The sequence below is a fragment of the Eleutherodactylus coqui genome, chromosome 4 (genome assembly GCF_035609145.1).
Source record: "Eleutherodactylus coqui strain aEleCoq1 chromosome 4, aEleCoq1.hap1, whole genome shotgun sequence".
Taxonomy (NCBI): Eukaryota; Metazoa; Chordata; class Amphibia; order Anura; family Eleutherodactylidae; genus Eleutherodactylus; species Eleutherodactylus coqui.
In genome coordinates, this window is record NC_089840.1 from 152,507,779 (window position 1) to 152,524,099 (window position 16,321).

Consider the following 16,321-nt stretch of genomic DNA (forward strand, 5'->3'; position numbering starts at 1 on the left):
CTGAAGCTTCAGTGGGTATGTCTGGACGGTCAAGTATATCAGGCCCTAGTACTCGACTCAAACTCACTCGTATGTCACATGGCAGTCTTTCATTGTTCACTCTCCTTCTTATGTGTGCCAACACTAATCTGTGAGCTAACACGAATTCTTTTATCAAAACTCCCCTTTCAGTAATCTTTCGATGATGCATGTCATACAATATGTGGCTGTTGCCGTGCTGACATCTAACATGTGGTAGAAAGTCACAATTTGAGTCATGTCCATGTTGCTCAGGAATGAAATTATCACCGACATCATCCACCTCTGAATCGCTAAAGTCCTCAAAATGTATCCATGATGTTACAGTTGACTCAAATTCCCTATCAACAGGCACAAATGCTCTTCTACTTTTAGAAGAATGTGGGCAATTGCTTGTCGACTGTTGCGGATGAAGTGCTGGGTTCCATTTTATGTTTTTCATGTAATTGCTGAAAAAAAAATTAGAAAACTAAAACAAATGATTGCAAAAAAGTCGCATAAGTACCGACATGGAGTGTGTAAGGCCCACTAAAGGTTTCTAAAATTTTACTGACCAATTTTGTGCCCGCCGACACTTAATTTTACCACCTGTGGTGCGACTAAACTCAAAGCTACTAGAAACAGCGTATGCGTCACTCGCAGGGGAGGGGAGATATTTGATGTTATTACTTTAGCTAGGCCTGAGAGGCCTCCACGTCAATGCTTAAAGGTTAAAATGGTTGACCACTTTATCTTTATTTTCACAAATGTGTTGGAAACCAATGCGCTGTCATTAGCGATTCGGCACTGAGGTCTTCTTCTGTAAAGCATCATCCCCTTGTTTGCACAGTCCTCTACACTATCTACATGATACTTTTATCTTAAATATTGCCACTGTAGCTTTCATTTGTACAGATTTGGGCTACGTACAACTTTTTGATTACTTGTTTAGTCCTGTTTTTGGGAAGTGTGATAAACAAAAAATAACTATTCTGGAATTATATTTTTTAGGTTCCGACAAACAGTTCCTAATTGATGGTTAGGAACAATTAACCTAGATTTGAACCAGATATTTGTCAAATTGAATCTGTGGTTTCCCAATCAAAAGAAGGATACCTCTACTGTTACGTCTAAACTGCCTAAAGTTTGTCTCCTCACATAATATTTAAAAATGCACTCCCCTGAATATGTTTTTATTCATTATGTAACTATCTTCCCAGTATATATAAATCAACTACTCTTCTCTTTATCAGTTATCCCCTTCAATCTGAAAAATTGTGATCTCATGGTGACCCCCCTGAGAATTTCTAAAATGTATGTTCTCTTTATAGTTTCTAGCTAATGTTTTCCTGATGCATCATGGGATTGATGTGAAAGTGAATCCTCGAGACAGTGCCACTTTTACTGACTGATGCAGTCTTAAAATGATCCCCCCTTCAAGACCGTCTTTAGGACTTAGTGTACCACTTTTTCTGTTCTGACCAGCTGAACAAATGATGTACAGCCAGACAGCAACTTCTGACAGCGTTCCTGATGAGTCTTACCCCATTCCTTATGGGCAATGGCCTCAAAGTCACTAATATTCTGTAACTGCTGCCTGCGAATAGACCTAATTTGTAATGGAAAAGAAAAGCTTACAAGGGCAGCACTCTAAGAAGCAAATGGGTGTAAAAAGATGGTAATATGCTGATAGTGTTAATATTAATTGTAGGCTTTTGTGACCCCCCTTCTTTAATAAGAAATATAAACAATAAATAAAACCAGAGGAGCAGGGTCATGCATAAAAACATGAGTATTTCCAACCCAATACTTTCCAAATCTGCTATTAAGGCAGAGAGCAAGCAATGGACCAAATACACCAGCTTGCCAAAAAATGCAGTCCAGGAGAAAACAGTATTGAATACACAAAAGAGATCCAGTGTTCATAGGATACGTGCTGGGAGAATATGTAAAGCCACATACTCTTTGTGGGAGGTCCCTCTCCAAGAGACCTCCCAAATGGAGAATCAAGGCCCACTATAAAACTACTTTGTTTTATAGTGAAATTACTCATCTCTATTAGTTTTTGTAGGAGCCTCCCCAATTGTTTTTTCTATGTATACTGTGATCTGCTGTGGGGGCGTTCCCTATTACGGATGCTGACACACTCCCTACACTACTGATTTTCCCTGCTACCACGCTCGGATGCAGACACACTCCCTACACTACTGATTTTCCCTGCTACCACGCTAGATAACCCCAATGTTTATAATCTATGTACATGCTTGAAAAAGGAGTCCGAGAAACCCAAAACATGTTGCAGCAAATTGTATCCCCTGATGTTACAGTTTTATACTTCGTCTGTCAGTATTATATGTGTCTGATTTGGAGTAAATAAAGATCCTTTTGACTACGTCTTCTGGATAAGGACTCTCCATTCTGGGCCTTAATTCTCCATTTGGGAGGTCTCTTGGAGAGGGACCTCCAGCAAAGTGTAAGGAGCTTTATTTATTCTCCCAACACTTATCCTATGAGCACTGGATCTTTTTTGTTTATTCAATACTAATTTGTAATGGGGGATTGAAATATTTTGATTGCAAATATACCTGTTGCAATATGAGAACACTCTCCAACAATACAAATAAACCCCAACTCAGTCTAGATCCACTATAAAGCAGCACTGCTGAAGGGTCCTAGAGTGGTGGGCACAACTCTAAAGAGCCATGCGAAACAAACCCAAGCTGCTTCTTCTATCGGGAAAAACAACCATGTACAGAGGTCGAATGTAGAGACCTTCTATCAGAGTTTTAACATAATTGGAAAGACACGAGTCTGGAACAGCTATTTAATCTGGTACTTTAGTTGCTGGTGGTAACCTTGGTATGCCAAGCACTCCACATTTTCAGGTGTCGATGAAAAGGGAACAAAAGCCATCTATAGTGAAGGAAAGTTGGTTGATAATATTTAGGCACTCTCAAAAAGTAAAATGTAACATAGTTGAATTAAACTCAACAGTATCTCACGTGTACATTAAACCAACTCAAGCTTCACTGGACTCTGAGCTTCTTATACCGCATTGTCTGTAGTGCTATTTGTCCCAGTAAAAAAAAACTGAAACATTATGGAACCAAAGTAAATTGACCGTATTCTTTTTTTATTTTTTTTTGAAAGCCCATTGAAATCAATGGGAAAAAAGCAGTAACTTTAAATTACTTTTTTTTGCTCCGAAAGCGGAACACAGAGAAGGAATTGTGACTGAAAGCCCTGACATGGGTGGGAAGGCACCTGTAGACATCTGTTATAGACCCCTTTTTTTGCTTATTTGGAATGCAGCTCTATTTTACAATATGCACATGTCCAACTGTATTAAATGGATCTGTTTAACGGAATACAAATTGAATAGTTTTGTGGGTATAATATGTTTTTTCACATGTAGCATTGTTTGTGTTTTAGGTGATGATGAAGAAGAAGAACCTGATATTCCCCTGAGTCCTCGTCCTCGACCTTTGGCAGAGCTGCAATTAAAAGAGAAAGCGGTGCCTATACCGGAGGCCAGCTCCTTTTTCATTTTCAGCTCGACTAACAAGTATGTCTTTACTGAGAAATAAAGTTTCATTCTGTAATGAAAAATTAATGTTTTAAAAATGCCACTTCAAATATGATGGCCAGTTGCAAAATTGTAAAAATGTTCATTTTGGTTTAGCATATTGAGCTCTGTGTATTCACTTGTAAATTCTTTGTTTTTAGCCTTTTTCATTGAAAAGTGTTTTCCAATTATTTAGTATTTTTCCTTGCATGCTATTTACAGAATCCGCCTGCTTTGTCATCGTATTATCAATGCTACAACATTCACCAACTTCATCCTGCTCTTCATTTTACTGAGCAGTATTTCTTTGGCAGCTGAAGATCCTATCAGAGCCGACTCTTTCCGTAACAAGGTAACAATCACACTCGTGGAACCCGTTGCGCATTTGTCTAGGTATGTAAGGAACATAAAGTGTGCGTGGCAGAACCTACACACACATCATAGTTTATATTTCCTCATGAAACAATGCTATTGTGCTTAGAAATAACGCCTTAAGCTGGAATCATGCATGCAGTTCTTAATGCCTTTTCTTTCAGTCAAACAGAGAACTTGGCATGAAATTATTGGTCATTCTGTCCTTTATACTTGTCTTTTTTGGATCCAGTTCTATGCATGTGTCAGGGCTTGAACTCAGTAGCCCCTGTGCTCCAAGCGACAGCTCTCCCTGCTGAGCTATCCAGCCTTCTAAACAGCTCCCCTGCTGAACCTTAGCTTTGTTCTTGTATTTCTGTACCCACTCTGGCTTCCCTGATTATGCTACCCATCTGCTCCTCTGTACCACGAACTAATACCTACTAGTGTACCGACTTCTGTCTTTCCCTGATCATGCTACAGATCTGGTTACAACAAGGGACTCCAACTCTGAACCACATCGTTGCAGTATGACTAAAAAAATTGCATGTTTGATTCCAGCCATAGGGAGGATGTCTATGCTTCTTCTAAGATAGTGGGCTAGGCACCATTCCTTCCCTTCTTTTATTTGTAACTAGTTTTGCAACATGCAGTAAGATTGAAAGTGATACAGTTCTTTAAAGGGCCACTCCGCTAAAAACACAGTTTCCATGTCTGCCCCTCTTGCCTGATTGCCTTTCACACTCAGGACGTCTGCTTTGTACATTCCAGTAAATTTTATGCAACCCCCTGTTCGATGCTTATCAGACATGATCTTAGTGGTGAGATGTTTTGCTTTCACTTTTAATCTATCCCAGGCAATATCATTTTCGCCTGCAGGGGGGGGTCAGTATAACTATCATTACCTTCTATAGTCCCCAAAATAAGCTACAGAGCGTAAGTATACAGTCAGTAGGGTGGGCTGTGATCTCCTCTATTATATTTGTGTAATCCTCATCAATAACTGTGAATGGAATGCCTGTATCCCCCTTTAAGCATATTCTGTGGTAGATCCATGTAACAGAATCACACAGACTGAGAAATTGACTACAGAATGAATCCACAACCCAAGTAGATCTGAGCGGGTCAGCGCTGAGATCACATGACAATCTGAGGAGAAAGTTTCAGAAAGAAATAAATAACTAAGCAAAGTAGCTCTAGCTGACTTACATACATGTCACCAAAGTGGCCTGTGAAGCTTTTGGATGTGGCTCAAGGTGTATTATTTAATAAGGTTGAGAATAATATGTCCAGCACTTTTGTGGTAAATTAAATGCTTTACAACAACTTCCCTTTAACTGTATCTATATTCTGTAAGTCAGATATACAGTAAGATGACAAACACATTTCCTGCATTCACACGTGCGGGTGTTGTGTGGTGAGATGCGCTCATGGCTTACTCTAATTCTGGTTTTGTCATGAAGTCTATATAGGTAACACCCTGCAGCCATGTAAATACACCCTGAAATAAGAAACAATGTTATTCTGATTTTCTTTAACTCTTTATACATTCATTTCAGATTCTGTCTTATTTTGATATCGTTTTCACAGTGATTTTTACAGTGGAAATTGTCCTCAAGGTAAAGATACATCCCAAAGCCCCCTCTGCATGGACCCTGCTCTATATTATTTAATATGGTGCAAACATTCCTTAAACATATTTCTCTATTTCCCTAGATGACTGTATATGGAGCCTTCCTGCATAAAGGTTCATTCTGCAGAAACTGCTTTAACATGCTGGATCTCTTGGTGGTTGGAGTCTCTCTGATCTCTAGTGGCATACAGTGAGCAAGAATTATTGACTAGTTCAATATTTGGTTGATCTTTATAAGAATTTGTGTGCTGTGTATTCATCTGGATTTCCATTAGAAGCACTGGCGTAACTATAGGGGATGCAATTGCATCCGGGCCCAGGAGCCTTAGGGGGCCCATATGGCCTCTCTTCTTTATATAGGGAGCCCAATGCTATGAATAAAGCATTATTGTTGGGGGCCCTGTTACAGGTTTTGCATTGGGGCATAGGAGCTTCAAGTTATGCCTCTGCATTAAGGGGTTAAGAGAAGTTGGGGGGCCCAAAGATAAAGTTTTGCACCCGGGCCCATGAGCCTTTAGCTACATCCCTGCATTGCAATAGTGGGTGTATTATGGGATATAATGACTGCTTGGCTCAGAAGGGGGGGGGGGGGGTTCTATCTACAGTAGCATAGACCAGTCTGTGGGACGTGTACTGCTGACGCATATAGCAAAGTACCAGATAGACTTGTACAGTTGCTGCTGATGAGCACCAATAACTCAGACAAAATAAAATTCTCTTTCCTCAGAGAGTGGTACATGTACTCCAACTCGCATTTTGATATTTTCTACTTTGTCAGGGGTCAAGTCTGAAAATGATGACTTAAATTGAAAGTAACAAGCCATCCACAGACAGCAGGGGCTGATGATCTTCTATGATGTTAATCTAAGATCATATGCAAGTCACCCATGCAGATTGCGTTTTAACAGGTGCAGCACTTCAAGAATGTCCTGATCAACAGGTCTGTGTTCACATGGTATGAATTGTGCACAGCCAATAAAACCAAGTGGAGAATGGATGGCGATTTCCACGCTCCAGGGAAGGAGACCAACTCTGTGTCCGATCTTCAAATAGACTGCATGATACTTTTCATTTAATTCACAAGATATTCAAATAGAATATAGTGCAATAAACACTAATGCGTGTGAAAAGTGAGTTATTTTATTAGATTCAAAAAGTTATAAAATCATACAGCATATAAACCATAACAGAAGCTCAAGGGTCCATTTGCTCCAGATGAACTCAAGTTTCGCAGACTTTGCTTCTTCTGGAGCATGTTTTTTTCAGCCAGAAAACTGATATTTATAGCAGCTCATTGATACAAGTAAGCTTCACGGACACAAAAACCATACAACTTTTGGACTATGAGACACAGCTGACTATAAAAAGACCCCATAGTGTAGACTACAAAAAATAGGGAAAAACTTACTTTATTCTAATGAAAACTTCCCTGGTGTTATAAGGAGGTGCAGGTGCCAAATTTGGCATTCTAGCATAGCACCTCGTGTCATGATATTCTAAGGTATGTGAGGGACTGTTGAATTTTGCATGTCCTTATTTTTTGAACATGGAAACAAATTGCAATTGCGTATGGAAATGTCTCAGCACATTCAGCTATCCATGTAAATGTGATCCCTCCTGGTAGCTCTGTAGTTTCTGTTTGTTTTGTTTTATCCTATTTTGCTTGTTTAGGCTTCATTCAAGTTCAAAACGCCTGGTGCAAATCCAGCGCAAAATAGTGCAGTATGTTGTGTTATTTCGTCTGGGGCGGATCTCATTATAATCAATGTCCGGCACCGCTTGTGTATGGTGTGTGCCAAATGATTACGATTGGTTAAAAAATAGCATGTGATCACAAAAGTTTTTTTGTGAATAAAGTTTGTCACTTTTCATATCCCTGATACTTAAATATCCTAGGAGAGGGAAAGTGACATTTAAAAGTATAGTCTTTTATTGGATGTAGTGGTGGCATCTTTGTGTCTAAATCTTTGGAAGTGAGAGGAATATACTTGATTGTTACAATGGAGCACAAGTCATAGTTTTAGTGAATGGGGCTTTTTACTATGTATCTGTTTACCTCTGATGTCTAAGAGGTGGCTCTGCGATCTCTCCTTGCAATGGCGGCAAAGGTGCCTGGCTCAATTGCGCACAGTGGCAAAAGGGTTATTACAGTCAACAATATTAATGGTGGTTTGTCACGGGACGCCAGTATCTCTATGTAAACAGACTCTGAGAATAAGTGTAGAAATAATTGACACAACTCCTTGTAACCTTGATGTGCAAACTAGAGATACTCAGTTTACACAGCTTTGGTAACAATTGCAAGAAACAACAAGTACAATTCTTCAGCAATGGCAGTGATAGTACTTTACGGTAGACATTAACGTTGCTCCACGCTTTCATTAAGATGCAAGACATTTGAATCTTCAACACTCTCTCTCCCTAATTGCCTTAAAAGGTTACTCAGAGGGATTCCCACAGTCCTAATTATCTGCTCGGTTACTCTGGCAATTGCTTGGCAGCTGGTGAAGATATTTTAGTAATGGGCCTCTTTACACTTCCCTGGCTTCACTGTTAACAGGGGATGTACAACTAACTGTTGTGTAGATGGGTCCCACACTGTATCCTCCACACTGCAGCTTGTTAGGAAACTTGTAAAATCCTTGCCTTCTCCAACAGGAACATGTTAAATGCACTCCACGCTGCTGCACCTCCTCTCACGTACTCCTCCTCCGACTACTTCCTCACTACTTCTCCTAATTCCTCCTTCACTTCCTGCCTTCACTCCCACACTTTTTCTCCTCACCTCCCCCCAACATCCTGCCTCACCCTGCTATTTTTCCGCTCTGGACTCTCACACCATCCCCCTCTACCAATCAGGGTTTGCATGACAAGCAGCCTATCAGCAGCCAGGTGTTGCCAAGCAGTTAGTTTTAGCTTGTGAAGAAAGGGGAAAACAGGATTTTTCTGACATACAGCACCGTCTATGTCTCCTAGGAGCACATAGCTAGGTGTTACAGAACGATTGTGTGGCTATACTGGAGGACCTTCTAGGCCACTATGTATGTATTGAGATCTGAGGGGCGCAGAAGTATACCTACTGGGTTTAGTTACAGCACATTATTTTAGGAATTAGAGAATTTGCAAGTTATTTTAGGGAATACGTACGGCTTAGGTCAAAATCCTACATCCCAGCCAGCTGTAAATCCTTACATTATTCTTATCCCCACATTCAGACAGTTTTCGTATAAACATATTAATGCAGTAAATGACATTTGAACAATCATGTACTGTAGAGTAGGCAACCTGTAAGTGAAGGAATTCACTAGTTACGCAATAGTCACACATCATTACTTTTCAGTTCTGTTAAAGATTCCATATGTATGCGATAATCCTGAAAAAAGATATATGCAATATGACAGTAGTTTCAGCTTGGCAAACCTGCGGTGCAAATGAACATAATAATAAAGAGTTCAGGATGAATTGTGCAGTGCACTAGTCCAGTGTCTCTGAAAATGACAGGTTTAAAGTGAGCAATCTATGACAGAACAATAAAACTTTTAGGATCATCAAGAAGTCTCTTGAGGCATATATGTTTGAATGTTGCTTTGCAACACGCTGTTGCATAAGCTATAATAAATTGAAGGGTATTTGTATAATCCACAGGATTCAATAAGTTAAGGTAGAAAAGTTAGTCCTGCAACCGCAAGGGTAGTTGTGATGGTTATAGTGATGGTGGTGCAAGGGCTGGAATCTGAGGTGTTACTGGTGATGGTGGTATAGATGCTGGTCGCTAATATAACAGCCTGGCAAAAGGATTTTGGTACCACGATATTTGATTCTTTAGGTCAAAAGGTGAGGGACATTCAGTGTCCTGATGGTCATCTGTCTCAGTCTCTGAATCTGTTTCAATTTCTTCTGTTCCTGAATCAGTAGATCCTGGTGATGATGGTGGGGCAAAACAAATTTTTAGTTTCAACGGTTTTTATTTATCTGTATAAAAATTTTCATTCAAATATGACTGGTGTACCACATTCTTAATTCCCCGCACAAGGGGCTCATTGTTATTGACTTGAAGTAGTGTAATTTTTATTATAACATTGTACTGGAAGGGGTAACAAAGGTATTTAACATGGGGTCGTCGTGGATCCATATCTATTTTCAGTTTGTATACTGAAAATCAGGAATTGGCTTCTGGTAGGGTGGTTAGGTAGAAGATAAATTATAATGTAGCCCTGGGACTTCTAGATAGTCAATCCAGGGTTGCCATGTTTTAAGGAAATTGGGTAGGGCGTCCGTTCTGATAGCGTGGATCCTTTCGTAGAGCATAATTATTGATATTCTATTGGTAGCCTCAGGGAAGGAAAAACTTGAGTTTTTTCCATTTGAAAGTAATATGGATCCTCGCGGCCATACAGAAAACCTGAATAAGTTGATGGGCTCTAAATTTAAGCCTCAGCGGTCAATCTCCTAGGAGGAAGACCTTGGGAGATTTAGGAATTGGGCCCACAAACAAGCGATTTATCAACCTGTGGACTTGTGACCACAGTTTAACAATCTCCCTGCAGGACCACCAGGTGTGGAGCATGTTCCCAACTTATCGGCAACCTCAGAAACAGAGCGGGGAGGAGGATTGGTACACACGGTGGACTCTCTGTGGAACTAAATACGTTCCATGAAGAATTTTAACCGAGGTTTCCATAAGAGAAACTTGGTGGCTACCCTTAGAGATCATAGAGCAACAATGCTGCCATGTTTCTAGGGTCATCTCAATCCCCAGATCCTCCTCCCACCTTCTCATGAATGATAGTTTTCCCCCTGCTATAGGATGGTTCAGCATACCATATACATATGAGAGAGATATTTTCTGAGAGGGGTCATTAGCACAAAGGTTTTTAAATGGGGTGAGATTGGGAAGAATGGGGGGTAGAGGTAGGGATGGAACACCTGATTGATCCGTAGGTATTCCTGTATGGGTGGTTTGAATGTGGTCAAAAATTGTTGTTTGGTGATTAATCTTGACTTATAGTAGAGGTGGCATAATGTAGTTATATGATTGCTTCTCCACCATGTGAAACATGATAGGTCCAGACTTGGTGGGAATTGCGTGTTGGGGATTATCGGTAGCATTGGGTAGGGCTTAGAGCACAGGTTATATTTAAACTTCTCCACAACAAAAGGGAATAATAGGAAAGCCAATCCTAGAGGAAGAGATCTGTAGACCAGGTAAGGACGAAATCGGGTGTGGATATATACGTCTTTTCTCAATGTTCACCCAGAGTGGGCTATATGCGCTACCTAGGCATATAACCCATTGGGCCAGTCACGCTTTCTTAAGTATGGAGGGATAATTCTATTTATACAGGGAATGAATTGAAGTAGTCATACTGACACCCAAGAATGTAAAATAATGTTGTTTTTGTTAAAATTGAGATCAATCAAATTCTTAACGTGTTCTGGGGTGTTGATCTAAGTTACTTCTGATTTATCTGTTTACTCGTAGGCCCGAAAGAGCTCCCCAAGTCTCTAAAAATAGACATTAAGTTCGATAATGTCGTTAAGGGTTTGGATAAGGTCAGCAGGAGGTCATCCGCAAATAGGCTAACTTTATATTCATGACCACCCAACTTCACCCCCTTTATATTCGGTTTATTGCGGATGGCCTCCGCCAGTGGCTCAATAGCTAAAGCAAATAGGGCCAGGGACAGGGGGGCACCCCTGCCTGGTTCCTCTATCTATATATATAAAGACTAGAGATGAGCGAACGTACTCGTCCGAGTTTGATACTCGTTCGAGTATTAGCGTGTTCGAGATGCTCGTTACTAGAGGCGAGCACCACGCGATGTTCGAGTTACTTTCACTTTCATCTCTGAGACGTTAGCGCGCTTTTCTGGCCAATAGAAAGACAGGGAAGGCATTACAACTTCCCCCTGCGACGTTCAAGCCCTATACCACACCCCTGCAGTGAGTGGCTGGCGAGATCAGGTGTCACCCGAGTATATAAATCAGCCCCTCCTGCGGCTCGCCACAGATGCATTCTGACAGAGATCAGGGAAAGTGCTGCTGGTGCCAGAGCTGCTATAGGGAGAGCGTTAGGAGTTATTTTAGGCTTCAAGAACCCCAACGGTCCTTCTTAGGGCCACATCTGACCGTGTGCAGTACTGTTGAGGCTGCTTTTAGCAGTGTTGCACAATTTTTCTTTTTGTATATCGGGCGTGCAGAGCATTGCGTCCGCAGTCTGCAGTCATTGTACAGAATATAGGGCCAGTACTGGTGAGGCAGGGAAAGAGATATTCAGGCTATATAGGCAGTGGGCTTTTTCCAAAAAATTGGGGAAAAATACTATATTTGGGCTGCCTGTGACCGTCTTCAGTTTACTGCGTGTTTGCTGGGGGTAGTAGTCCTAATTAATACGCAGCTAAGCGTTACAGCAGGCTTGCGCAAAATTGTTTCCTGGATCTGCTGTCTCTGTTACATGATCACCATCATCCCGCCAGAGGGAAAGAGTATACATAATATTATATGATGCCTACAGTATCTATCTGCTGGGGGTAGTAGTCCTAATTAATACGCAGCTAAGAGTTACAGCAGGCTAGCGCAAAATTGTTTCCTGGATCTGCTGTCTCTGTTACATCAGCGCCGTCATCCTGCCAGAGGGAAACAGTATACATAATATTATACGCTGCCTACAGTATCTATCTGCTGGGGGTAGTAGTCCTAATTAATACGCAGCTAAGTGTTACAGCAGGCTTGCGCAAAATTGTTTCCTGGATCTGCTGTCTCTGTTACATGATCGCCATCATCCCGCCAGAGGGAAAGAGTATACATAATATTATACGCTGCCTACAGTATCTATCTGCTGGGGGTAGTAGTCCTAATTAATACGCAGCTAAGCGTTACAGCAGGCTTGCGCAAAATTGTTTCCTGGATCTGCTGTCTCTGTTACATGATCGCCGTCATCCCGCCAGAGGGAAAGAGTATACATAATATTATACGCTGCCTACAGTATCTATCTGCTGGGGGTAGTAGTCCTAATTAATACGCAGCTAAGCGTTACAGCAGGCTTGCGCAAAATTGTTTCCTGGATCTGCTGTCTCTGTTACATCAGCGCCGTCATCCTGCCAGAGGGAAACAGTATACATATATTATACGCTGCCTACAGTATCTATCTGCTGGGGGTATTAGTCCTAATTAATACGCAGCTAAGCGTTACAGCAGGCTTGCGCAAAATTGTTTCCTGGATCTGCTGTCTCTGTTACATCAGCGCCGTCATCTTGCCAGAGGGAAACAGTATACATATATTATACGCTGCCTACAGTATCTATCTGCTGGGGGTAGTAGTCCTAATTAATACGCAGCTAAGCGTTACAGCAGGCTTGCGCAAAATTGTTTCCTGGATCTGCTGTCTCTGTTACATCAGCGCCGTCATCCTGCCAGAGGGAAACAGTATACATAATATTATACGCTGCCTACAGTATCTATCTGCTGGGGGTAGTAGTCCTAATTAATACGCAGCTAAGCGTTACAGCAGGCTTGCGCAAAATTGTTTCCTGGATCTGCTGTCTCTGTTACATGATCGCCGTCATCCCGCCAGAGAGAAAGAGTATACATAATATTATACGCTGCCTACAGTATCTATCTGCTGGGGGTAGTAGTCCTAATTAATACGCAGCTAAGCGTTACAGCAGGCTTGCGCAAAATTGTTTCCTGGATCTGCTGTCTCTGTTACATGATCGCCTTCATCCCGCCAGAGAGAAAGAGTATACATAATATTATACGCTGCCTACAGTATATATCTGCTGGGGGTAGTAGTCCTAATTAATACGCAGCTAAGCGTTACAGCAGGCTTGTGCAAAATTGTTTCCTGGATCTGCTGTCTCTGTTACATCAGCGCCGTCATCCTGCCAGAGGGAAACAGTATACATAATATTATACGCTGCCTACAGTATCTATCTGCTGGGGGTAGTAGTCCTAATTAATACTGTCGAGGGTTAATTTGTTCAAACAGACTGGTCAGTTATGTTGTCCGGTTCCGAATTGACCTAAGCAGGAGCGCTCCTTGAGAGTCAAAGTACTGACCATTACCCGGTATATGGTGAAACAATGAACTCTAACTCTTTATTGGCATAGTCTCAGTTTATATAGAAGATCGCCCACGCAGGGATGCGACCTCTGGTAATACAGGGAATAACCTCGTGATTTCCATACATCTTAAACTCATGACTTCTATATCTGACAATAAACTTATGACATAATCATTCATCAAAAACTTGTGACATTTTAAGAAAATAGCTGATTTCACATGACTCTTAGAGTAAGAGCTGAAAACTCTTTGCGGTTAGGCCCCGTCTTGCTAAATCCCAAGACATCTGTTCTTAACTTCCTGATTTCCACTTAGATCAGACGTTTGGCCTATTACTCAATAGTCATGAGTCCTTCAGCGCAGAATAGAATATTTGCAGTATTCAACCTTATTGATTCAAATAGATTACTAAGCAAAATATATTAACTCCTTTTTGATTAGCGACATTTATTAATTTCTTTACAGCCCCTCTTGGCCCTTATCATTCCCCCATTTTGGACATCAGGAAGACACACGCAGGGTCCAGTTCTATATTGAGAAGTCATAGTCGAGGTAGGTCCTATTGGTCGACTAGTCCATATAAGGCGTCTCTAGTATGATGTTACAATACTAGTAGCGTGCACAGGTACGCACGGCAGGGGATTCCCTAATCTTCACCCACACCACTGTCCCTCCTGGAGTTAGTTCTAGTGGTGAACACGTCCAGGTCGCGTTACCCTGACCCTACACTACCTAGTGACAAGACTGGAAGGAACCGCCGTATGTTCTGCCTTCATCCAGCAGGGGTCGGCCTACACAGGGGCTGCAAAGGCTTTTGCCGTACATTTGCTCACACAAGAGATTATGACTTTGATTATTATATATATACACAACAGCATGACAATTATGGGGAATTTTGAGGCTGAGTTGATCCAGAGGAAGGCGAAAACCCTTTTAGGAAAAAGCCAATTATCCTTGTATAAAAGGGAAAAATTCCTTCTTGACCCCAAATATGGCGATCGGAACAAGTCCCAAGATCACAGCCGACATCTGACTTTTTAAAATGCATTATTGTTTTCCTGTATCTAAACAAATCTCTTACCATTTGTTTGTGTGAAATATAAAGTGTATGTTTGACCGCATCACAATGGGGACAATATTCATATACATTAAGAAAGGTATTTTCCTGAATAACATTGCTTTCTTCCACATCACTATCATTATGCACTATTGAATATATATATCGCGAAGTGTCTTTATTGGAGTGGGGATAGACAGTAAGCAAGTCCGTAAAATATCTTCCCCACTCCGCAGGTTGGGCATGCACATGTGGGAAATATTCAGTACGTCCTTTGCAAAGTATTCCCACATGTTGGGGTGTCCTTCCTCCCAAACAGTCCATCTTCTTCTTACATCGACAGTTGATGAGGAATTGTCCCGAAAAGAGAGTAGTCCAAGAAAACAAAGGGTAAATAATACACCTATCCAGACTATCAATGCTGGTGTCCAGGTTGTCATCCTCCTCCCCCACCCTGGGTTGGGCTTACTCTCCACCCCCCTCGTGGTGCTGAGGTGTTGGAACTTTCTTGCAGTGTGAGGCATGGATCCAAGTGGGTTTGCCTTCTAGCTTGACCGAGGTGGGAGTGGTTAACAGCACTTGGTATGGTCCGTCAAAGCGAGGTTCCAAAGTCTTTCTGACGTGTCTCTTTACCACCACCCAATCTCCAGGTTGCAGAGAGTGGGATCCTTCCAAACTATCAGGGTCTGGAATAGAAGAGAAAACTAGGTCGTGCGTTATTTTTAGCTTTTGGCATAAGTCCTGCACAAAGGAAGTAACTTTATCATGACCCAGGGATAGAGCTTGGGGGTGATACAGTCCTAACCTGGGCACGGAGCCAAAGAGAATCTCATAAGGAGACAGTCCTGTTTTCCTATTTGGCGTGGTCCGTACTGAGTAGAGGGCCAGAGGTAGGCACTCGGGCCAAGGTTTTCCTGTTTCAACCATGGCTTTCTGTATCTTAAGTTTGAGGGTGCCATTGAGTCTTTCTACTTTTCCGGAGCTCTGCGGATGATAGGGGGTGTGAAAGGCCTGCTCTACTCCTAAGGCGGACATGACTTCCTTCATTACCTCACCAGTGAAGTGAGTACCACGGTCGCTCTCAATGGTCTCTGGTACCCCAAATCTGCACACTAACTCCGACACAAGTTTTTTTGCAGTGGCCTGGGCAGTGGCCTTCGTGACCGCGTAGGCCTCGGGCCACGCGGAAAAGAGGTCAACGCATACTAAGACATACTCATACCTTCCTGATCTGGGCAGCTGGATGTAATCTATCTGTAGTCTCTGGAAGGGGTACAAAGGTCGCGGAGTGCACTTCCGAGGGGTCTTTACTACTTGACCGGGGTTGTGTAGTGCACAGATTTCACAAGCCTTGACGTATGCCTTTGCCATCCTGTCAAATCCCGGAGCGTACCACATTTTCTCCACCAGGGCTACCATGGCATTACGAGAAGCGTGCACCTTTCCATGAGCCAAAAGGGCCATACTAGGATAGGCAGCCGCAGGTAAACACATACGGGAACCCATCATCCAACCTTCATTTCCTTTTACTGCCCCTGCACTTGCCCAGCGCTCCTGCTCTTGCCCTGAGGGGAGTAGGTCCACCTCCTTCTGTGGTGGGACAGAGAGGGTCTGGTCCTTGGCAGGGGGATCAGGATCCTCCTCCGCTGGGCAGGA

The 16,321-nt window shown here is 42.1% G+C and overlaps 1 protein-coding gene across 1 annotated transcript in view; it reads left to right on the plus strand.

Annotated features, from left to right (window-relative positions):
- The window catches only part of CACNA1S (calcium voltage-gated channel subunit alpha1 S), a 1,022,072-nt gene that overhangs the window by 513,089 nt on the left and 492,662 nt on the right, over positions 1–16,321 (plus strand). The window contains exons 18-21 of the mRNA XM_066600322.1: positions 3,430–3,562; positions 3,785–3,914; positions 5,473–5,532; positions 5,630–5,736. Of these exons, the coding sequence (XP_066456419.1) occupies positions 3,430–3,562; positions 3,785–3,914; positions 5,473–5,532; positions 5,630–5,736 (430 nt within the window). The remainder of the gene's footprint in view (positions 1–3,429; positions 3,563–3,784; positions 3,915–5,472; positions 5,533–5,629; positions 5,737–16,321) is intronic.